Source organism: Protopterus annectens, chromosome 1.part0 (genome assembly GCF_019279795.1).
Source record: "Protopterus annectens isolate FY-2018-M chromosome 1.part0, PAN1.0, whole genome shotgun sequence".
In the NCBI taxonomy this organism is placed as follows: Eukaryota; Metazoa; Chordata; order Ceratodontiformes; family Protopteridae; genus Protopterus; species Protopterus annectens.
In genome coordinates this window covers 678,885,977-678,912,239 of record NC_056725.1, presented here as the reverse complement: position 1 = coordinate 678,912,239, position 26,263 = coordinate 678,885,977, and the positions used below count along the sequence as shown (strand labels likewise).

General features: G+C 38.9%; 1 protein-coding gene across 1 annotated transcript in view; it reads right to left on the bottom strand.

Annotated features, from left to right (window-relative positions):
* The window catches only part of LOC122794026 (ryanodine receptor 1-like), a 2,146,276-nt gene that overhangs the window by 866,659 nt on the left and 1,253,354 nt on the right, over positions 1 to 26,263 (bottom strand). The window contains 7 exon segments of the mRNA XM_044062140.1: positions 4,549 to 4,638; positions 6,487 to 6,565; positions 6,659 to 6,822; positions 9,300 to 9,440; positions 16,536 to 16,626; positions 17,151 to 17,371; positions 25,707 to 25,876. Of these exon segments, the coding sequence (XP_043918075.1) occupies positions 4,549 to 4,638; positions 6,487 to 6,565; positions 6,659 to 6,822; positions 9,300 to 9,440; positions 16,536 to 16,626; positions 17,151 to 17,371; positions 25,707 to 25,876 (956 nt within the window).

The following is a 26,263-nucleotide window of genomic DNA, read 5'->3' as shown; positions in this document are numbered from 1 at the left end:
AGGCTGGTGAGTTTTTCTATAATTCCAGATTGGAGAATGGTGTCAAAAGCCTTGGCGAAGTCAAGGTAGGCTGTGTGAACTATCTTCCCCTCATCTATGGCCTTGGTGACTGTCTCGAAGAAGTCAACCAGGTTTAGTAGGCATGATCTGCCCTTAACAAAGCCGAACTGGGTCAGGTCAAGTGTTTGGAGGTTCCCAATGTCTTGAGTTCCATGATGATGCGCTCCATAGCCTTGCCGACCAGGCTAGTCAGGCTTATTGGGCGATAGTTACCAGGGTCAGTTGTGACCCTTTGTGGAGCGGAATAACCGTTGCTGTGCACCATTCTATGGGCACGTAGCTTGTGGAGAGGCTGAGGCTGAACAGTGTGTTTAGGTAGGGGGTTAGTTCGTTCTGTAGTTCATGCAAGACGCAGCCTGGGACACCATCTGGCCCCATTGACACTGTGTTTTTGGCTTTTGAAAGGGCTGTTTTCACCTGTGCGTCTGTGATTGGAAACTACACTTTTTCCAGTATTGTTGTGGGCCCTTTTGGGGGGCGGCCACGATGGTGCAGCTGTTAGCATTGTCGCCTCACAGCAAGAGGTTCTCCGGTTTGATCCTCGGCTGGGGTGCCTTCTGTGCGGAGTCTGCATGTCCTCCTTGTGGTCGAGTGGGTTTCCTCCGGGTGCTCCAGTTTCCTCCCACATCCCAAAGACATGCTGTAGGTGGATTGGATGCTTTAAATTGGCCCTATGTGTGAGTGAGTGAGTGAGTGTGTGCGTGCATGTGTGTGCCTTCTGTGGAAGGTTGGGCGCCGGGCTGGCAACTCGACACCGTAAAACTCCACTACCAATCATGAGTGGACAGATGATCCACTGTGGTGACCCCTAACCGGGAAAAGCCGAAAGAAGAAGAAGAAGTTGTGGGCCCTTTTGGGGGTGAGAGGGGGGTGAAGTTTGCACTGAATCTATCTGCCAGGATGTTGGCAATATAAGTGGGTTCAGTATATTTTGTGCTATTTTTCACTAGCTCAGAGCATATTTGCATGTTGCCACTTAGATTCTTGACATAGCTAAAGAAGGCTTTGTGGTTATCTTTTGAATCCTTGGCTATTTTTCTTTCGAAGTTAGCCTTGGAGGATTTTATGAGGGACCTTAGTTTCTTACTGATACTGATCAGGGATGTCTTTCCTTCTTGGGATTTGCTTTTTTTCTGAACTAGTTTCCTCCTCCTATTGTATAGCCTGTTTATGGCAGGGGTCCACCAGACTGGTTTCCTTCTCTTAGGGGAGTGAGTCTTGGCTTTGCTAGGGATGGCATGATCCATGCATCCTTGTAGGTGCTCATAGAGTGCATTTGTAAAGGTTCCTGCATCTTGGACACTGTTATCCTTTAGCATGGGGGCTGTGAAACTTACCACCTCTGTCTTAAGTAAGGTGAAGTTTGCTATAGAAAAGTTTTTCACTGTGGTTTCCTTGGTTGGAGGTGGTGGTGTGGTGTGGACATCCAGAGTGATTAGTTTATGGTCTGATCTAATCAGTGACAGGTTGACTTCCAGTGTGAAACACCTGTCGCCCATGTTGGTGATGACCAGGTCCAATATGTTTTCACCTCTGGTAGGGGAGTTTACCAGCTGATCCAGGACATTTCAGTTGATAAATTCCAGGAAGCGCTGGACCTGGGAGTTTGTACTTGAGTAGATTTCCCAGTTAACGGTAGGGTAATTGAAATCACCCAATATTAGGGTGTTCGGTAAGACCTTCATGTTTTCCAGTGTCTCCAGAAAGGCGGAGTGGTGGTCCTGGGTCATCGAGGATGATCTGTAGCAGGCCACAATTTGCATTGCAGATTTGCCTGATGTTAGTTGTACATGGATGATCTTGGAGGTATCATGCTGCACCACTAACCTGGAAGTGTAGGTATCCTTGATGAATATGGATACACCCCCTCCTTTTGTGTTTCGGTCCATGTTCTGTGGCTGAAATGTGTGGTATGAGTTGTAGCCCGGTAGTGCTGGGGTGCTCTGTGGAGCCTTGAACCAGGTTTCAGTTACTGCCCAGATGTCGACGTTCTCCATACTGAGGAGTGCTTCAAGCGCGTGCATTTTGAGATTTAAACTCCTGGCGTTGAGTAACATAACCCTCATTTTTTTTATTTGTGCTGTTTACGGAGGTGGGTTTGACTTTTGAGCCTTGCCTAAAAAAGGCACTATGGGGGCAGCAAGAGCCTTGGCCAGTATTCGAAAGCCTACTGTTTTACTAACTGCATATCTCATAGGGAGCTTCTCACAGTATGACCCTGAGCAGGAAACACAAAACACAAATACTACCAAAGTAATACCTCAAGGAAAGATAGAATATGCTAGCTGTCACTAAGTATTGGCTACTTGATGGGACATGTCAGCAAATGCTATAGCAAAAAGTTGCAAAACAGTCACTAGGCGAAGTGGGGGCCAAGCCCTCCTTTCACCACTGCAAGTACTTGTAAATACTGTCACCACTGAAGTTGTATAACCTCACAGAACTGGCATGAGCAGTTAGTGGGTAACTACTATTCAGCACAATTCAACTTCCATGAAGTGCTTTATGAAACAAAATTCAAATAATTAAATTTTAAACAAGTTAGGAAAAACAGTTGAAGTATAAATTATTAAATAAATACATTTCAATAAACAGGTGAAAGAAAAACTACTAAAAATAGTAGTATACAAGTATTAACATAAAAGATACAAAATGTGAAATCACATCAAAGGTAAAACAAATATGGCAACATTTAATATCTTAAAAACATACAGTTCAAAAAGTCCACTGGCAATAGACCAACTTAAAATTTAAAAAATGCTTTATTGCAGAGGTAAGTGCTTTCACACCACATAAGGCACTTCTTCATACCATGTGACATAAAGCAAACCATATATGAATAATTATATAGCAAATAAAGTAATTAATGAAACAGATCATGTAACTTCAATGCCTGGTTTAAAGGGACATTATCATTTAGTCCTGAGCCTACAGTTGCTCACAGTCCCAAAATCCATCTATATTCAGCACATTATATCTTATTCACATTGTCAGTGCCTCTTAAAGGTAAGTTCAACATTTATAAAAGAGGAAACTTAAACTTATGATCAGTCCCAAATGTTTTAACATATTTAGTTAAAGCAGTGGAAACTTTTTCTTTCCTAATGTCATAAAGATGTTCCATAATCCTTTCTTTCACGGTACAATTGGCTTTACTAACATAAAAACAAGAACAAATATCACATATAGCCAAATAAACCATACTGGAAGTCTTAAAATCAGCAAATAAATCAGAAACATAACTTTTACCAGAATCAGGATGTGTAAAACCTGAAACACCTGAGGAAAAACTGCACAAGCAAAAGTCATGACAAGGAAATGTTCCTTTCTGATGAGGGAACACTATTTCCATGACAGTCCACTATTTCCATGACAGTCAATGGGTCATTTATAAAACAGCTGTCTCTTTTATGACTATATTTTTGAAAGACAATTGTGGTATCTCACCTCCCAATTTTCTAAAATCATCATTGATAGTAAGTATTGACACGTTTCTCTTTACAGTTTGACAAATTTTGTTGAAATCACATAAATATGTAAGTGGGACTCTTATAACATTAGAAAAACTTGTAATAACAGAATCCGAGTTATCAGAAGGTTCAGAGAAGAATGGTTTGTCTAGAGAACATAACCCCTGAAATGGCATGATCTACTTCAATTGGTGTATAGCCTCTATCTAACAAATCAGTACACATGCTATCAAAAACATCTCGCAAATCACCACCTGTATTAGTTAATCTAGTGGTCCTTATAAACCTACCCTTTAAAACATTCCTAAAACTATTGTACATGCTAGATCAATGAACTTTTATACCCTTTTTTATATAATGAGGTTTTCAATCCACCCTCACCACCCTTATAAATCATCACATCCAAAAATGCAATAAAATGTTGTGAATACTTAAAAGTAAATTTTAAAAAAGTTGTAGTATGCAGAAATTCTACAAACTTTTGCAACAACTTAAGTGAATCTGTCCCTATAAAAAATATCATCCACAAAATGTTCAAAATAATGTGCGCATTGAGCAAAAACATTTCCAGATAGAACACAGGACTGCTCTTATATGACCAAAACCATGTTAGCATGACTATTTGTATAAAGTGTCCCCATAGCTCCGAAAAATATCATCTGTGCAGCTTAAGGGATCACACTACCCCATGTATGAAGCCATAGAACAATCTGGTAGTCAAAGATGTGCTTAAAATGCTTTCCATTTGTATGGAATATCTAAATTCGCCTTTGCAAATTTGATATATGATGTGCACAATTCAAAATATATAGCAAACTCCAGATAGCAACTAATATGCTGTTTTAATACTTGAAGCTTGATCAGGTTTTCATGCAGTAACAGCTCTAATCTGTGGGCTTTGAGGATTTCCTCCTTATGCATGTTTAATTCAGCAGAAATTCTGCTCAAGAAAGCATACCCATGAAGGCTTTTTTTTCATTTCAACTTATTATTCTGGCATTGCTGACAGCAAAGTTACCTTTTCTGAGAATGTTTTGTAAGGACGCAGCATAGGATGAGTTTTGGCATTTTCATCAATGGTCTCACCATAGGTCCAGTTATTCTGGATCTAAAAGACAATCAAAAAATAACTATTAACAAAACAGTTACTCAAATGCCGAGAGCTGCTCAACCATATATGTGGTGTAGAATCACTTTAGTGTACTCAAGAAAGTGAAATTTGAGAGTGAACCACAGCAAACTAAATGTTTATACTGTTTAGGTACAATGAGGTACTCTACTTCTGCATTTTAAAAAACATGGTGTCATTACTTAATGTTTCAATTCACAATTGTGATAACATAGATACATGTGTATAGCCTTACTTAAGCAGCTGTTTTTGTCTTATCTGCTAGCATGTTTCAGAAGTGGCCAAGATAGTGCTTGGACTAACTAAATGATAGTTATTAATGAACAAAATCCTTTTGAACATTGCTGACTTTATGACACACAGGGCTAAAGCCTTGACTGTGTCCTAAATGATGAGACTTCAAGTAGAGGTTCAGGCACTGCAGGACCCAGGCAGGCAGGGATGGGAGTAAATGACCAGTACTGACTCATCCATCCTGGGGGGTGGACTTGCTAAGTCCTGAGGCAGAAGGGTCCTCTGGAGAAAATGCATTCCATATGGGATTCATGATGAAAAAAAAAGAATAAACAAATATGAGCTATCTCACATCTCAACCACAACATCAAATAAAACAAAAGAAAATGAATGATAGCAGTAACTTAAAAAATAACAAAAAATAATAAAAAGTGTCTCTGCAGAATGGCAAGCTCCCTGCTCCCAGATATGCGGTGAGCCTCCACAACCCCCCTTACTTAAATATGCTAACTTCACAGGCACACAGTTGTGAGGGAAGGGCAAACATCCTTAATCAGATAAAGTGTTCCTACACTAAATCCATCCAATCCCATTTTCAGCAAAGAAATCTTGAAGTGCATTTGGGCATGTGCAATTCATATGCCACCACAGAGACCACACAACATGTATGTAACATAAAATCCCCAAAAACAGAAAATATAAAAACTATTCTCTCAATGCACAAAAGCACAACTTGATAACACCAACAATCAACTAAAGCATTTTAAATGTTAGTGGAGCCAACATTCACTGACCCAACAAAAAGGACATTCTGCTCTCCAAATTCTACTCAGACTCAGAAAATTTAGACCAGACAAGAACAGTTGAGCAAAGTGGTCAAACAACAGCATGTACCTGCCCTGGGCTCAGTGTAGCAAGCAATCTGTTGTACCTGCTGGTCAGCAAAGGGCAGAATGTAGGTCAAACAAGCAAACATCTGTGCATTAACCAAGGATAATGCCACATTGAGACCATCATAACTTCTTTCTCTTTAACAAAGAAGGTAAGGTCTCCTACCCCTGGGTTCCTCCATCTCTGATAGTGGTCCTGGTCCAGAAGCAAGCCAGACTTTTTTAGTCAGAGAAGGGGGGCATGTCACAGCTAATAATCAGACCATTACTGGAATTCAAAAGTAAAATCTGTGAAGGACAACTCATTTGAACAAATTTTCATAATGCATATGTTTACGTATACATGCAAACATGCAACCCAACTCATTTTACTTATAAACAAAGAAAATATTTCAGAAAGGACAATTTTAGCATGGTAGGTTAAAGGTGAAGCATATGTCAAGTTTTATTTTTCAAGGTACTATTTTCATTGTAATTCAAATAGTCAATGTCACTCACTTTAACAGAACAATAATATAGTACAGGGCACTGCAGTATATCGAAATAATTGCACTTCTCTGGGATGTTTGATGGCATACTAGTGTATCTGTTCTTTAAAAAACACACACCATGTTTTAATTCTGATATACTTCCTACATTCTTATGAATTATTTTCCTTCTGTTACACTGCTTATGTCTTGTCATAAAAATGAATGTACTGTACCTTCTCAAAGGCCCACTTGTCATGAGTATATTCAGCATACTTATTAATGAAAGTATCCAGTTTTTCTGGAATGATAACACTAAAAGGAAAAAAAAAATCATTCAGTAACAATACATTATTTTACATACTTTATTAACCCAGAACATAGATTTTAATCATAGTATAAACCTACTTCAATGTTTCCACGGGTTTGGGGTCAAAGTTGCCCTCAGCATCCACAGAAGCCTTCTTCTCTGTCTTGGACGAGTAACTGGCATCCACATAATCTGGAGGGATTGCTCCAGCAATCGCACAAACACATGGCATCACTATCTTAAACAGTTCAGGGTCGTATTTCTTAAAAGGTATAAGACATGTAAAAAAAGTAAATTACTTCACTGTTATTACAGTAATACTATAACAAAGTGATATAGTTAAAATACAGTTTGAGTGTTTCCCATGGGCCTCTTACTAATGTGTAGAAAATGTGCTTGCTAATTTAATAAGAAATACGTGTGTGAAGAACAAACGGATGGGCAGCCTAAAAAAGTATAAAGGACAAGTGTACGAACTACACAAAAATGTTATGGACATCAAAATAAACTAAATCATTTAAAAATAACTAGTCAATGTGTGCTGTAAGCTTATTTTTATTACAGCTACTTAAAATGGATAACGTGACTGAATGTAACCTCTTGACTAAGCAGAAAAGTGTGAAATGTATAGAGATGATCAGCATTCTTTATTTGAAACATAAATATACTTTAAAACCTCTCAAGAGACTTCAAATATTGTTGTTCTCGCTGAAGTAATCATTTCACAAGACATCATTAAGACCCACTGTTCTTACTAGAATTTGTGTAATTTAAATAATGTATAAAGAACAATCAATAGAAAACCATAAATAGTCAGTGTGGGATTCAAAAAAATGTAATACTCTGGGTAGCATATCGCCCTCTAGCACCTAATTCTAAAAATGAACTTCAGGATTCTTCAAGCTGTTTAAGCTAATGAGGAATCACACATCCCTCCAAGATTTCATAAAGAGTTTTATGGATGCCACACCTAAATAGCTTGAAATTTCATGTAGTGCTGAACACAAGTGTAAGTGAGGTTTTAAAATAGCAGCATCACCCATTAAAGTGAATGGGATGTTGTGAAGAAGGTATAGCTCCACCTGGATGTCAGCACTTTTAAGATGCGTGAAAAGCCTATTTGCTTGCAGTAACAGTAGCAGCCTACTGGTGGAGCTGTTCCCAGGCTGGGAATGTGTTAAATCTCACTAGGTAAAAGCCATGCAAACATGAGGTCATGTTACTATATTAGCCAACCACTTTAAGCATACGGACAACAATAATGTGATACTCAGGCTTTACTTGTTCTCTGAACTAGATGCCTAACAAAGTAGCATGCCGTTTATTGTATGTCTGCCTTAAAATCTGTCAAGCATAGATGGAGTATAATTGTTAACATATAGGTGTCGCTATGAGTCAGGCACATTCAGGCATATTTGAAGACTGAGTCTACCTTCTTGCAGAGTTATACTACACCACAGATAGGTAAAAGGAATAGGGATTCATTAACAGAATGCTTTTGAATGTATGAAGATTAATTTCTTTCTAAGAGCAGGAGTAGACTCCATCTACCTCATGTGATATCATACCAGGAGCAGACCTTGAAATGAGCTTTGAGATAGCACTGTAGGATGATGGCAGTTCTCTAAAATTCTACTACTATTTGGAATATGGTCCAGCATATCGTATTAGCATTAAAAGGAACTATTATAGGCCTCTCAAAGACAAAATTAGGCAGGACCCTTTCACAAAATAAGAGGCACAAAAACATTCCTCTTTTCTGTTATTGTACATAGCAGTAGCGTCACAAAAACAAAACATCTCCATCTGCATAAACTCCCAGAAGCTCCTATCTTCACAACTTACTGGAAATGTACTGTGCTTCAAATGAGAGTTGGAGGCCTGGTAACATAATGTTTGCTGCATATGAAACAGCATCAGGTTGAAGTTTTACATCATAGTGCTGGATTCCTTTCATGTCAGTTAATTTTAAGATGATCTGAAACATGGACGGACAGGGAAACATTTGTAGTAGCTTCAGAAACCTGCAGGAATTACTGTGAATTTCAACTTTTCTTTCACAAAGCATTTTACTTCCAGCCTTTTACAAGCATGTAATCGAATATAGCTAAACGTTCACCAAAGAATAAGGGCCTTGGGTTCTGTGATATAAAATCTCTTATCCATAAAAGAAGATGGCTGTTTTAATACAAAAAATGAAATTGGGTTGGCCAACGAAGATTCCTGAGTTAAGGATACGATGTCAGCTTTATTTATGTATGTATTTATTTACTCACTTACTTATTTAGTTATTTCATTTGTTAAACAGGCCAGAACAATTATTTCAAGGAAGCCCATGGTAAAAAAGTAAGGAATTAAAAAACAGGATATATAAAAGAAATATGAGAAAAACAAAAGAATGACAAATACGTATGAAAAGAGATACAAACTAATCTACCATTAAAAGATTATAGATGCATAATTTATTTGAATAATGTACAGAACCAGTAATATAAATGACAAAAGGAAATACACTATTCCTATGTACATCAGTCCCATATTTGCATCTGTGTGTATATGCTAGGGTTATTACTATCTTTTAAGCTTCCACAATAATATTGCTTTAGAACTCAATTATAATTAACAACAGTTTCATTCTTGTTTGCGCAATTAGGTATATAGTGCCTTTGTCTTCTCTACTGTTTGTGGTTTGTTAATCACAATAAAACTGAAGGAAGAGTCATATCATAAATCTTTTACCTTGTGAGCAAGAGATTCAAGAATGCCCCAGAACAATTTTCGAGTGAGGTGAAGTTCTTCTTCTGAGCTCACGCCATAATTTGCCCAGCCATTTGGGAGGCAGTAGTACTTCCAACATCGTTCATAATGATTGGTTAGAAGCTGAAAAGCAATCCAGAAAAAAACATGTCATTGCAAACATGACACAGAAGTAATGTCTTAAAATAACAAAATGTTAAACTCAAAGAACATCACTGCAGTTGCTGAAATATTGTAAGTAAGACTACTTTTATTTATTTATTCATTCATTCTATATGTTTTTATTTTATGTGTTTTTGTTTCTTACTGAATATTAATTGAACTGAAAATTGTGGCTCTCTGTCTCTACAGAGATCTTGTTAGAAGTATAGCCATTGATAGCATTCGGGGGTAGTTTCACTTTGATATTTTCTGCTTCAGCTGAGGGGCTGTCCTGCCTTATATAAGTGGTACATTTTGTTTTTTTTTTTCTGCTAAATACTTTCGCTTTGGCTGGCTAAGATCTGCCTGCAATCAACTGGACGTATAAGTGAATTTAAGTACACTTTTATCTGCACTTCTTTCATATAGTACTGCATTTTATGTGTTTTTGTTTCTTTGTTTCTGAATATTAATTGAACTGAAAATTGTAACTCTTTGTCTCTAGTTAGTTCCCACTCTGCCCTCCCTGTTCTTGTTTTGGTGTTAATCTTGGTGACTGAAAACTGCACGCCCCTCTTGTAAATTTGTATTTGGATACTCCTTCTGGGCCCATCTCATTTGCTCACTCAACTGAGTGCAGTGAGGTCATATTCTGATTTCAGGCACTCTTACTGTGTACAAAGAGAGCATTTGGGTAGGGGAAAAAAAATTCTAAGTTTGTTTCCAGCCTTTCCTGTAAGTACTCTAGTCCACATACATATTTTCTGTATCCAGGACTATTTGTAAGCTTCTGAGCCCCCAAACCTTTCTGTGTTGGAGGCCTTCTAGCTTATTTTGTTTCTTAGAACAAGCCAGTTTTTTAGTTTCAGCACTCAAATCTGTTTCTCTGAGCTCAGCACTTGTTCAGAACTCCTTGTAAGCACTAAATAAGCTACAAATTACTACAGCACTTAACTTTCATCACTTGTCTAGAGGTAAGCAGTTTTTATTACTTAATAAATAAGCACCTATCCAGGCATGTCTAAGGGTCAGCTCCCGGTGTTTTCTCCTGTCGCCCTGATGAATCTGGGCATCTTGGGGCAAAGCAGCAATTGCCTCATGTACACAGATAACCCTCTCCTCCTACCACCCAACACTACAACCTGTGAGAGATGCACTTATACAGCCAAACTGGAAGCAAAGCTCTCTTCACCCAAGACTAGAATAGACAGTCAAGAGGAGAAGGTAAACACTTGCACCACACCACACTCATCACATAGTCCCTCAAAATCTACACCCCCAAAACACACACACAGAAACACAAAACGCACACCTACATTCCTGGAGGCTCTCAATAAAAACCTACCCAAGCAACAGGGACCTCCAAAGCAGAAACGCAAGCAAACTCCACCCCCCAACACAACCCAAATGACATATAGCCCAAAATCTCAGTGTGCCACTCAACCACAGCCCATAAGGCATAACAATGTACCCAACCCTCTAGTCGTAGGTGACTCTATATTCAGGCACACTGATGTTCCACTCACCAGGCTAAACAAGGAGAAAGTTACTGTCAGCTGCCTATCGGGTGCCAGGATCCACCACATAAAGCACTCAGGTCACTCCACAACAAGTACAAATATGACTCTGTCATTGTCCATGTTGGTGTGAATGACCTGAGACGTATCTCCGTGGACTACATGAAAAGAGACATGGAGGAGCTCTCCGATCTTGTAGCCCAGGCATGACCCTAGCCCTCAGTAGCATCCTGCCATCACACAGAAGTATACCACAGTACAAGGACAAAATGATTGACTTCAACAATTGGCTAAGCTTCTGTTGTCATTCTAAGGGGATAAAGTATTTGTCTGCCTGGGATGACATGATCGACAGACCACAATGCTTTGCCAGAGATGGCCTGCACCTGTCGCCCTTGGGATTCTGAATACTGGCTAAGGATCTTGCCACCCCTATAGTGCCTTTTTTAGGCAAGGTTCAAATGACAAATTCACCACCGTAACAGGTACAAGCAAGCAAAATCTGAGGATAATGCTACTCAATGCTAGAAGTCCAAACCTCAAAATGCACTCACTCGAGGCACTCCTTAAAATGGAGAACATCGGCATCTGTGCAGTGACAGAGACCTGGTTCAAAGCTCCAGAGAGCACCCCTGCATTACCAGGCTATAATTCATACCACACCTTTCGGCCACCTAACCCGGACCAAAGCACTAAAGGCGGAGGCATGTCCATATTCATTAAGGATATCCACACCTCCAGGCTAGCTGCACAGCACAATGCATCCAAGTGCAACTAACTCTGGGCAAGACCGCAATCCAAATTGTAGCTTGCTACAGACCCCCCACCATGCCCCAGAATTCCCACTCCTCATTTCTTGATACACTGGAAAATATTAGGGTACAACCCAACACCCTAATAATGGGTGATTTCAACTACTCCACCATTAACTGGGAAAACTACTCATGTACCAACTCTTTTGCTCAACGTTTTCTGGAATTCATAAATTCCAGCGCCATGGATCAACTTATTCACACCCCCACCAGGGGCAGCAATATCCTAGACCTGGTCATTACCAACATGGGCAACCAGTGTTCCACACCAGAGGTCAATTCCTCGTTGGTCATATCCGACCACAAGCTGATCACCCTAGACATTCACATCCCGCCCCCACCCCCATTAGGGAAACCACCGTAAAAACTTCTCCAAAGCCAACATCACACTTCTTAAGACAGAAGTGGCAAACTTCATGACACCCATTCAGACAGACAGTAGAGATACGACTGCTGCGTCCTACACAAATGCACTTTATAAGCACCTACACGAGTGATGGATCATGCTATCCTTAACAGAACCAAGATGCTATCCTCCAAAAAAAGGAAGCCAATCTGGTGGTCCTCTGCCATAAACAAACTCTACAACAGAAGAAAGAAACTGTTGCAAAAAAAAAAAAGAGTAAAATCCTATGACTGGAAGAGCTCCCTGGTTAGCCTCAGTAAGAAGCTGAGATCCCTCATAAAATCCTCCAAAGCTAATTACGAAAACAAAATTGCCACTGACTCTAAAGACAACCACAAAGCGTTCAATAGCTATGTCAAGAATCTCAATGGCAACACTCAGATCTGCTCTGAGTTACAGCACAATAGCACTAAATATACAGAACCAACTGATATTGCCAACATCCTGGCAGGCAGGTTCAGTGCTAACTTTACCCCCTCTCACCCCCTAGAGGGCCCATCTCTATACTAGAAGAATGCAAAGTTTCTGTAATCACGTCTGCACAGGTAAAAAACACACTCTCCAAAGCCAAGAACACAGCATCCATGGGACCTGACAATACCCCAGGCTGCGTTCTACACGAACTACAGAATGAACTGGCACCCCACCTAAGTACCATGTTCAATCATAGCCTCACCTCAGGCTTTGTGCCCACTGAATGGTGCACCATGACATTTATACCACTCCACAAAGGGGGAGCCACGACGGACCCCGGGAACTACCACCCCATTAGCCTGATCCATTAGCCTGATCTGCAAGGCCATGGAACTCATAAAGAAAGACATTGGTAATCTCCAAACTCTGGATCCCACCCAGCTCGCGTTTGTAAATGGCAGATCATGTCTCCTAAACCTGATAGGACTTCTTTTAAGCAGTCACCAAAGCCATAAAGGAGGGTAAGGTGGTTCACACAGCCTATCTAGATCTCGCCAAGGCTTTTGATACCATCCCCCACTCATAAATTATAGATAAACTCACTAAACTAGGTATAAGTCCCTATGTCACAAGATGGGTTGCCAACTGGCTCACGGACAGAACCCACACTGTGAAAGTAGCAGACTCCAAATCGACTTCAGACCAGTGACAAGTGGAGTACCACAGGGTTCAGTCCTGGGTCCTCTTCTGATTGGTATCCACTTCTCTGAAGTACAGGCTAACGCAGAAGGTCTTTGGCTAATGAAGTTTGCAGATGACTGCAAACTGGGAGCCATAATCGAAACTCCTAATGATGTGGACATCCTACAAAAGGGCCTCACTGAGACAGATGCCTGGTGTCAAAGCCATGGACTGACGTTCAATGCCAAAAAGTGCATTGTCATCCCCTTTGGAAAAAACTCTGTACCCATGAACTACCACATCGGTGGTAGTCTACTTAACACCAAAAGTGTGATAAGAGACCTTGGGACACAGGTGGACAGTAGTCTCTCCTTTGATAATCACATCGCCACAGTAGTCAGGAAATCCTTCTATGTGGCACACCTCATCACAAAAGGTTTCTTATCCAGAAAAAAAGAGGTCATTGTTCCACTCTACTCATCACTCTTTAGACCCATTATAGAGTACAGTGCCCCTTTTGGTATGTACTTCACAAGACATCTACAACAACTGGAGAGGCCACAGAAATACCTCACAAAGAGGATTACTGGCCTCAAACAGATGCCCTACGCAGACTGTCTCAAAAAACTCCAGCTTTACTCCATCGCATATCGCCTACTCAGAGGCGATCTCTGCCTAACATACAAAGCTATGTCAAACCCAGAGTTGTTGGACGTGCTCCACTTAAAGAAATCCCAATTCCTATGAGCTACACGCTATAGGGACCTAAACCTTGTCACCACAATAAACAGAACATGCTGGAGGGATAGATTCCTGTCCCAGAGACTTCCCATACTCTGGAACAGACTACCTATCTATGTCAAACAGAGCTCCTCATTAGCACTCTTCAAGAAAAATCTTGATGATTGGATGGGAAATGGGAAATTCCCCCCGGGGATCACTTCTGTGGCTCTGTTCGACAAGGGCACAGGAAAATAAATTTCTTGGGTGGCGAAAGCCAAGGTACCTTTTTGGCTAGGCTTATATAGGCCCTGGGGCCAATAGCCTAGTTCCTACCTATGAACCTATTAATTTATTTCCAGTTTGATTACCCGGGAAGTCCACTGGGCTCAGAGAGTCCGTTTTCAATGGAGGCCAGGGGAGAAAAGATCCATGAAACAGATTACAGTAAAGATATCAGTCCAGTAAAAATAAAAGTATGACTACAAATACATATCAAATAATACAAAGTGTGAGCAATATTGCCCATAGTGGAAAAATATCATGCAGATACATTTTTAACAAATTCACACAGTTAAAGTCAAAAGTCAAAAGCTATTTACATTATTTATAGAGTGTGAGAGATCGTATGGGAATTAGCTATAGAAGGTTATAGCCAACTATAAGGTGCTTAGGAACTCAGGAGTATACCCTCCCAGGGGCTTTTGTTAAAGAGTTCTAGGTAGGGAGAATGCAGTTACATTACTTTTGGCAAGATGTTCAAAACAGACAGCTGAGAAATCATAGTCACATATTACAGTCAGTGGCAAACCTCATTTTTAAAGACTTGCCAGCCAAAGAAATGGAAAGTAAACATCTTTCTCTCTCTTTTAATGTAGTAAAGGATGATTTTTAAAAAAATAATGCACAGATTACTAATTATATACACCGAGACATATTGTTTTTTCCATGTTTGAGCATCTGCCTGAACCATGATGTTTTATCTTTATATTACTGAATACTCAAAACCAGCAACACGGATAAGGTCTCAATGCCACAGAAAGAGTTTGTTTTTTGACACAATCATCACATTATGTGTGTACTGACACCAAAGATGATAATTTATTGTAAATCCTACTAAAATTCAGAGAAAGGTTTAGCATTGAAGTGACACAAAATCTGAAAATGATCTGAGACTGATATTATAAAACAAAGCGGTGTCAGAATGGTGCTGTCATCACATGACACTAGCAGTGACCCCATTAGTATTATCTATTCACTGTGAATACCAGCAAAGGAAAACATCACCGAATGTGATAATTCACTTTCTCTATTATAAGCATGATCACGCAGTGTGTATTAGGGGGAGCAAAGTGGAATGAAATTTCCTGCGTAAGAGGTGTGGACAACACTGCATCCCATATAATACCACAGCCTGAGTTCTACTTCAAGTTTTTTTTTCCAAATTTAAATGGATTTTTTTAAATTTTATTATTTAAAAAGAGAAAAACATAAGTTTAGATTCAACAATAAGTGCATCCAGACAATGTGATATAAGAGTAAAAATATACAGCTGTAACCAGTGATGTCCAAACTACAAACAACTGAAACTATTTACAATTTATATGCTCAGCACATATGATACTAGGTAGTTCCTACTGATCCTGTGTTACGCACTTCATCTGGGGCAGGTGCTACATTTCTTCCATTAAACATACTTTAATCACAGATAGTACTTTATTCATCAAAAAATAAATCCCCTGGGCAGGCACTATATGATGGTAGGAGATGTCCTTAAAGGAACATCTAATATATTATAAATGTGTGCTTATCATTGCCTTAACATGTTCATGTAATAACAGACTTCTAGATTTCCATTCCTTAGCATAAAATAGCTTGAAAATATTAGACAGAACAGAATCCAACTTGTCTCTAGAGACAATTCCTTTGGATAAATTTAAATTGAACTTGAACTCTTTCACTTGCATTTCGGTCACAAGATCAAATCAGAACAGGCTGCAACAGCATGCTAAATAAAAGTCTCCAAATTGTAATTACAGGGCCTATAACTGCAAGTCCTGTATCACGGAAAATAAACAGGGAATCAAAATGTGTACAGTGAACCTCCTAATAGTTTTTTTTTTCCCAAAGGACCACACCCTCATGCAAAGTAATTTTGATGTCACTGTACATTAAAATTTTGGGAGAAATCTGAAATACCATGGATCTTGGACTTAAATGCACTAAACTCTTCTGCTGCATTTCTAATCTCACTCAGCCAGGGATCACACTTACATTACTTGAAATTTCAAACCAATCTTTAAATAAAAGTACAGGAATGTGATTTTAAGCTAGCACTATATCACTGCTATTGTCACAGCTGTCTGCATAACACAGCCATCACTTCAATGGCTTTTTCCTGTGTGGTAGCCAGCTAACACATTCAGACAAAATACACTGCTAAAGAACTAAGCTATTCAAAAAAATCATAAATTAATGCAATTATAGCAAAATGGCCATCTTTTCAAAAAAGAATCAGAAAACTCACCTTCAAAGGCATTTTGGCATACTCGTTTAGGATTGGAACATCGAATACCAATCTGCGCAGCAGATGTTGTAACATAGAGGGCCGGAGATATCTAAAGTACAGAGACAATGTGAAAAAAACAAAGGCAGAAACATTAATGCACATGCCAGAAGTCTGCTTTATGTACTGCTTTTTGAAAGTGAACATCTGGAAATACCCTCTCTTGCAAATATAAGATCATGCCCCAAAAGTGGGAACATGACTATCACTATGAATATACTTGTGTGTATTATTCAGGTTGCCTTTTTCTTATGCCACAAGGGTGCCACAAGGCAGGCAAAACTCCTTCCATCGTATGCAGCTATTTGTGTTTGATTGTCACTTCCTAGAACTTATTATAAATAATCATGAGATATCCCCTTCCCATAATCTGTGTTTTCCATCCTGAGTAATGTGCTTTGCTGACATAAGAGCTAAAACAGAAGGTTTATAAACTTTTGGTTGGGGAGGGGGCACTGTTTAATAAACTGATCAATGAGAAATGCTTGGAGTCTCATTAGCAGCTGGATGTTACATTTAAGGAGTGCTGTTTATGTGAAAGTAGGTATACAAATAAACCAAAGAAATGATTTATACCTGCAGAGTGCCATTAGACACTCCTCAATGACATCTCTTTGAGCTTTAGTTAGAGACCGTCCTCTGGAAAGTCGGTAGATGGTGTGCAACATGGAGTCAATCATGATAGCCCGATGTTCAGTGCCAGCAAAAAGAGGAGCACATTTGGTCAAGAGAGGGAGAACTGCTGAGCACAAGTAACGGTTCAGTGCCAAGGCCATCTCTGTTGTGCTGAAGGCAGCCTGTGAGAGTGGGTAGAAAAGTGTATATTATCTCTATAGCACTTACGTCAATTAAGAATTAAAACTATAAATACAAAATCTAAAGTAACCTGATATCCACAGCTATTATTATTAGAAAGCAACTGAAATATGCTATAACCAAACAAAAATACATTTCAAGTTTGTTTTGAAAGTCATCTCAATACAGGAGTTTAAAATGTAGTAATTTACAATCATCTTGCCTTAATAAAAAACATCATTTGAATAATAATCTTGAAATATCAAAATTGTTTCAAACATATTACAAATAATGTAAGGACGATTCTATGAGAATATCTCTGAGTATGACATATATCTCTGATTCTCTTTTCAGTAATTGACAACTGACTGGGTCTGTTCCATCAAATGGATTCAAAAGCAGAACGCTGAGTTTAACTTTAAACTTTGTTCTTTCTAAACCCTTCACTGGAATGGGCTTGACCAATAAGCTTTCTTTTAAAACAAAATCTGGTCTACAAAAAAAGAAAAAAAAAAAAACATTTTTGTTTATACATGGATAGTGATTTGGTATTCTGGAATACCATTCTCTGTCTCTCACTCCACTTTCAAAAGTACATTTCACAATCACATCTTATGGTTCTAAAATATGTATTCAAGACCATTCACAAAAAAACATATGATGGCATTTAATAGTGTATATACTTCAATCAGCAGTCCATAATAATTTTCTCTAATATCTCTAAAATGTTTGCAAATTCTCTCCTTAAATTTTTTTTAACTCCTGTTGACACACTGCATGATTCATAAAAGCAGTTTCCATTGCCTACATCTGGTGTATGTGCAACGTGGCACGTCAAACAGAAATACAATGCACAGACGAGTACAGATGAAGCGGACATGACTGGTAATTATCTATACAATACTTTGCATATGAAGTATACAACTGATGACAGGTTGTCAGAGATACGTGTGCTAAAGAAGCAATAACTTCACTTAAATATAGCTTATATATCAAACTGCTCTCTAGTGTGACAGAAGCTTGAGGTTAGGTAGACAGAAAAGGAAAATAAAGAAAACAATGCAGTGTAGTGCAGTCCTGCCATCATGGCAAACCTGCATGCGCTGGCAATAGTACCACAGCCTCTGCCAGTGCTGCCAGTGAGCCAGAGATATCAAAAGAACTACTTCAGGTCCTGATTTCTCAATACCAGCCTAGGTAAGCAGGAGCATATGGACCATAACAAGATGATTACCATCCCATTAAACTCGGTCTGTGAACTGAGTAGGGACATGGAAATGCATAGCAGAAGAGGACATCCTGACCTAAGCAACAATAATGTCTGAAATGACTGCCTTATGTCCTAGCAACTAACATTCAAACAGTCAGTGTGTAGTATATCATAAGGTTTTCACAGACATCTACCAGGAGGATATGTCACTGTTTCCTATCATGTCTGATGCAGCATGACATCACCTACATCCACATGCCAGGGAGGAAGGAACACCCATCATACACACATTCCACGGAGTGGCCAAATTCTATGTAATACATAGTGCTCATAGCTGCCACATACATTCCCAAATGCCACAGATGGCACAACACATGTGTTTTAGTCACTGACTATACAGTTAGCATGTAACCACATTCAGCACGTGTGATATGACTGCCAACAATTACTGGCGGTCACAATACACACATCTGACATTCATCCAACCCATGCCACACATCTGAAACAAAGCAAATCCACTGTGGACACCTTGTGCAGCAGTTTGGAATTTGAACATCTATTAGAATGGGCAAGTGCAACATGATTGTACTATGTTCATCATTCTCACTGCTGCTGTAGCCTTTAGGCAATATGGGTTGATTACCAAAGCCTATCCAACATACAAAAAGGAAGAATATGGATCCAGGCATACCTCTCAACTGTCAGGATTTTTGGTTCATATTTATGGTCTATTCCTCATAAAATCTGTGGTTTTCTGGCAACAGAAGTCACTAAATAGTGACAGACATTTGAGTTTTAGACTTCATATACTACAGAGAATGCATGTTATTCGATCGATTTTATAAGTTTGTAACAGCAATATTTAAAATATGTCCTTGATATGGGCCTTTGTCCCCCCATTATTTTTGACTTTGTCCTGATTTTTTGTGCTAAGAGGTTGAACGGTATGGATCCAGGAACACCTGGAGAATGGCCCTAGCAAAACTAGTCCTGGATCTTGAAAAGAAATCCAGTTTGTAATGCCTTGTAAAAGTATAAACAGATGAGCATGAAGCTGCCTCCAGAATGCTCCTAAAGTCAACCCATTTCCAATATAGCATCAAAGAAGATAAGGCCCTAGTAGAATGTGCTTCGATGCTGCCTGCAATGCATTTTGTATGATAGGAATAACAAAAATCAGTAGTTAAGGACAACCATCGGGAAACTGTCTGCTCACATACAGGACATCCTTTTTTAGATTCTTGAAAAGAAATTAGCACATTCAGAGTATGCAGAATCCTTTCTTCCTGTTTTTTAGGTTCTGGGCGTAAAACCAGGAGATTGATAAAGTACTTTGGGCATAAACAAGAGGTTTGCTCTTAATGTGACCATATCTCTTTAGAAAATGAGGTATAGTTCACCCACCATGAGAGCTGGCAACTTAGATACTCTTCTTGCAGATGCCAGAGCAATGATGAGTACAGTTTTCCAAGGCAAGAACCTTAAATCAGCTTGATGAGCAGCTTCTAAAGGTGACACGGTAGAGTTCTTCAGCACAACATTGAAATCTCAAGAGGAAGTCTCAGGTGTATATCCTTTCAGAAAGTGTTTTACTATAAAGAGAGAATAAAGATGGGGATCCATGGGCAGACATGCTGAAAAGGTCACAAGATGAACCTTTATAAAGGAAAAAGAGAGGCCATAGGAAGGTAACTCGCACATTATTTGGGCAGCAGTGGAGCAAAATTCCCCATAAAGCCCCTGGTTGTTGGTTAGGCCCCCAACTAGAAAATCACTTCCACTTGCCAGTATATGATTTTCTAGTAACAGAATTTCTTACCTCCGTTAGTACCTGTTGCACATCCTCATGAAATAAATAAAGACCTAAAAGGTGTTAGAATTGAATCATCCAGGTAGTCAGTTGAAGTTGATTGAGACAGGGGTGTATCAAACTTAGCAGATCCAGTGTGTAAGTAAGCTTATGGTAATTGCCCCTGCCAATACCATAAGAAGGGAGAACCAATATTGCCTAGGCCAAAAGGGAGTCACCACAGGAACATTTCTTTCCTAGGGAATGAAAATGCATTTATTTTCCAGGCTTGTGTGCAAGGGATTTGGAGCAAAATTTGTTTAGTTGCCTATTTTGAAAGGAGACTAACAAACTCTATCAGTTACTGGTATGCCACCTCATTCAATTTCCATTTGTGAGGATCTGCCCTGGTCCTGCTCAACTTTTCTGCCGCTATGTTTTACTCTGGTAGAATTTAAGATGCTTGAAGGGTTAAGGAATGCTACAGAGCTAACTCCAAAGGTATCATAGCCAGCCTGCATTAGGTGTATGACCTTGTATTACCATGTAACTGTTGTATTGTTTGTAATCACTGGAAGAGGTCCTGGTGACCATATGTAATGGAGAGATTTCAGCCGACATCTCTCTTATACTGATGTGCTTTGGTCTGCCTGAATGACTCCAGAGGCCTTGCACCTCTCTGTGGCGCCAGATTGGTTTGAAGTCTGAGGACAGAAAGTGAGATATGAGTTCAGCTGAATTTGTTGCTGTCTCCATCAATGCAGTTCCAATTTTAGAAAGGCCTCAACTAGAATTTGATGCTCCAGAGGATGTAAATGCTGGGTCCATGTATTTTTAGAAACTATTTAATATTTCTCATGTGCAGTCTGTCTAGGGAAATCATCCGAATTATAGAAGCCATGAACCCTAGGATCTTGATAAATTCTCTTACAGAAGACAGAGACTGACTGGAGAACCTCAGGAAAGATTCCAGATAAAAATGTTCTCTTGTGTCAAAAAGGCCTTTTGAAGAAAGGTATCTAGAAGTCAGCTAAGAAACTCAATCATGTGAGATACAATCAAGGAGAATTTTGGAACAATGATCTGGAAGTACAGATTGGTCAGAAGAGACAACTCATGTTAATGACTCTTGACACGTAAATAAAAACTCTGCAAAGATAAGTAAGTTGTCTAAATAAGGAAAAAAAGTGAATGCCATTTAGTATGCAATAAGCTATGCTTGCAGCTATGTATTTTGAGATCATGCTTGGAGCTGCAGATAATCCAAAGGGTAGTGCAGAAAACTGATCATGTGACCCAGAAACAGAGAACATTAGACATTTCCTGAAGTCTGTGGCTGTGCTAATGTGCTAATAAGCATCTTTAAAGTCTAGTCTTACCATGTAACTCATGAGAGGAATGAGGGGTGACAAGTTCTTTAAGGCCAACATTTTGAATTTTGGTAAGTTCGCAAACAAGTATGTAAATGAAAGATCTAGTATTGGTCTCCAAGAAGCCTCTGTGTTTGGTTCCAGAAGTATTTTGGCTTAGAAGATTTTGTCCCTATGACTCCTTGCGTGTGTAAACACTGAAGAACCTGAAAAAATATTCTCTTTATTTCAGAAGATGGAGAAGAATTCCACTGAAATGAAGTTTTTGTATCCATTGCCCTCTGTAACTGTACGGAACCACTTTTAATACTCAAGAGTCTGAGACAATCTTTTGCCAAAGGGGGTTTTGTGGAAATATTGGCCAGAGGAGAAGGGTCCTGCGGTGGTGGTGCTGCGGTAGCGTTGTTGCCTCACAGTAAGATGCTGTCTGGTTCGATTCTCAGCTAAAGCGTCTTCTGCGTGGAGACATGCATGAACGGGCGTACCTTCGTTGAAGGTTATGCATCAGGGCTGGTAACTAAGGTTGTGCATCAGGGCTGGTAACTAGGCACATAAAAAATCAACTACCAATCATTAGTGGACCGGAGTTCCGCTGTGGCGATCCCTAACCGGGAAAAGCCAAAAGACACAACAACATTGGCCAGAGGAGAAGGGGAGGGAAGAGGGAAAAGAATGCTGGCATAGTTCTTCTGTATTGTTGGTCTGTCCATTTTGCTAAAAGGACCCCTGTTTCTTACTTACCTCTGAACATCTCTTTCCAGTACCTTGTTTGTCAATATATATATAAATATATATATATATATATATATATATATATATATATATATATATATATATATATATATATATATATATATATATATATATATGTATGTATGGCAACATCAAAAAAACTGAAAGACTTAGTAAGATGGGTGAAACTGAATGGTCATTGTGGCACTGTCAAATGTCTAAGAAATCCTGACTCAGATAATCTATTTTGGCAGCAACTTCTAGGGGCTGGTGATGGGTGGCTTAGTTCATAGGGAAATGACAGTGTAGAGTTGTTTATGTAATAGCTGGATCTAAGCAAATTTTTCTCTTGAGCAAATCTTAAGATGACCAATCTCTGCTGTTCATGTCTGGACTGTGATAAAGGAACATGCTCCTTTAAAAGCTGCCAGCCGCGATGGGCCACCAATGTAAATTGATAAGCGTTTCCATTCAGGACTATTCTCTTCCACTGTGGGGTCTGCAATATTTGGTCATCTGAAGCCCGACAGGAACTGCTAAAGTTACATCAGGCCTCTGTTGTAACCATTTTCCCTAAACCTGGAAAGTACAACCGAGCTCATGTTGTTGCCATCCTGTTTTGATCCTCAATACAGATGCAACGTTTTCATGAAAGTGTGGGTCAACAGACTCAAGATGGTGATGCCTGTGATAATAAATAGGAACTGGGTTGGTTATGCAGTAGCAGTTGCATTGGCATGTTTAGTCATGCTTTGGGGGTTATGGATAAAGCCAGGAACATGAGTGTACCACTGCTGCTCTTGGGGTTTGATGCAAAATAAAACTTTAATATGCTAGCATTGGATTATTTGCTTAAAGTTCTGGTGGGATTTGGGTTCCCAATAGAGCCTCCTAATGGTTTATACTAGATGTACTTAGAAACTCATTATTCAGTGCATCTTGGTAAAGATGACTGAACGGGTCCCCTTTGTTTGTGGGACGAGGCAGGGATGCCCTTCTCCCCACTGTGTTCTTCCTTGTCATAGTTCCATTTGTTAACTCTTCTTAGAAAGTGCTTGCTGATTTACATGCAATCAATTGGAAATCAGTGTTTATAAATATAATGAACCAGTGATTCGTCTATATCCATCTGTACATGTACTTGTAGGTTTTATGGGGTCTGCTTGGACATTTTTGTAGGATGTCTAGATTATAAGACAACATACTTTATTGATGAGTAAGCTGCATACAATCGTTAATCAAAATAATAAGAGTTCAGTCAGTAGCAAAGATCTTTTGGATCAAAAGCTGAACTGACAAAGATATCCTAGTTCCTAAGTTATTACTGTCCTCTTGTGGTTTTAGTGGTGCATTCTTCAGGGCTGGTTGGTCAGCAATGTGATGTCCAGATAATGTTGGGCACCTCTTCACCCTCTACCTAAAGCAGTAGCCATAATTTTTCAAAGCTTAAAGGGTTTATTTAGTTTTCGTATTTGAGTTGGTAGGCATTGGCATTGCATTCCCATGTTCTGCTCGCTTGGCTCTATTTGACCTATGCTAGGTCATGAATGCAGCAGAGGACTATCTTGCTGCATAATGTCTCATAGGTTATAGGTGTGTACTAGACTAATGACCAGTGGGATCTTTTTAAGCCAAGCCTTGCATCCTAATTCTCTGACAAGTTCTCAGGGAGGAGCGACCTCGTTCACAACTTGGCTTTAAGTATAACTCTTGAACACGCGGTCTTGTTTGACTAGCTTGCCTGACTGCAGCCCCTTTTCCTCTACACTTCCTTTACCCTGTCCTGTTCCTTTCCTGTGTCCTTATTCTTGTTCAACAACATTTTTTTAATAAAACAAAAAACAAAAAAAAACACAGGCACACATCACAGGAAGAATAAACTAAATTACAGCTTAGAAAAATAAAATACAAAATAAATTACATTCTATAAAGATTCAAACACTAATTCTAGTGGGACAAAACTTGACAGAAGGGATTGTGGTGACTCAATATTTAAGGAAATCAGTCAGTGCCGGGAGAAAGAAACAAAAATCTCACACTATCTCATAGAAAAAAGTTAGCTAAACCTTCTGCCCCTGAATGTATTTATTTAAATTTGTTAGCCAGGGTAGAGCACTGATTACAAATGACCAATTTCAGTCTCATTCTGCGAAAGTATTACAATCTGACAATTACTCAGATATATTGCAAAAGGTAAAGTATGTATAACTATACAGGTTTTGCGAATATACCAGAAATATATACAGTAATAGAGATAAACACACAGATATGCAATTTCTGTAGTTATAGAGACAGAAGGGGAGGTTTATAAAACATGTATTTCATTGTTAAATATAGTTATATACAGATTAATATACTTCTCATTGGAACAGGGTACAAGCTATCAAAGGAAACAAGAGCATATGGGCAAGCTACAGTTGTGATCCTGAAGCAATTACTCAAAGTGCTATAGCAGTAATCAAAATTACAAAGTTACTTCCAAGAGAGAGCTCAATACTTATTCATTTATTTATTTACTATTTGTTCAACACTAAGTGGACTGGTCTACTGACCCCTTTCAGCCACAATGCAAGCTCAAAGTGCAGAAAATACACCACGGTCTTTCAATCAACAATATTACATACAAACTGAGTACATAGCAAAATTCAAACCATATTAAGATTGAATGCAGATAGAGTAACACTAAAATATCCAGTCAGAGTGAAATAATAAAATATATGTGTATATATATATATATATATATATATATATATATATATATATATACACACACACACGCACACACACACACAACATGCAAGCTGAGATGTGCACAAAATACAGTGCATTCATACATATGCTAGATAAACTCCTATATGCATGTGAAATATTTTTGTTTAAGATGCCACATTTAGAGGTTGTAAAAGGTTTATTAAATGCATTCTTGCATTCATGATATGGGATAATAAGTTACCTAACCAATGTCATGACAGCAGTTGTAGGTAGATTCAGTAAAGAGATGCTCTTTAAGTGTATCTTTGAAGTTTTTAATGGTTTCTAGATTTTTGATGTTTGTAGGCACTTTTTTTTTTTTTTTTTACTATTTTCTCTACCAAAAACTACAACAAATAGCATCCCAAAACAAAGGCTGTATTTAAAGCCACCATCATTTATTTTTCAACACTGTGAAGAATGAAAGAATGATAATTTATCAGCGCACTGCATTATCTAAAATGATGGAACACTGCAATGCCTACCGTATCCAGTGAAGCAGCTGCCCGCATGTCTGGTAAGAAGCCAACTTCTAAGACATGAAGAAGGAAGTCTTGATTGTCAATACCATACACACGGTCCAGGAAGAGAACCATTGGTGCTTTATGGTCAGGAACAAAACTGGCAGACATCTTTGGCTGAATTATGTTACCATCTTAAAAAAAAAAAAAAGAGAGCTAATATCAGCCTAGCAGTCTTCATTACAAAGTTAGATTTTTCTGACAGGTCCAAAGGTAGCTAGACAAAAACAGGAGTGTCATTCATAATTTAAAAGGCATGCTTTGCTATTAGGTTTCATAGGCATAACAGACTATTTTCTTTTTTTGTTCTTTCTTCTTTCACGCCCTGCAATCGTCTAGCCCATCTTTCCACTATATGATCCATTTGTTTCCCCTTCTCCCTTTCTGCTAGTATTTGCATACATCAGAGAAAAGAGAGATGCTGTAGTCAAAATGTGTGGCCATCATGTTGTAGGGATTGTGCTTTTTTTCTGCTATATGGTCAAACTGCTGCACTAGAAGGGTGACATTCATACTAGACA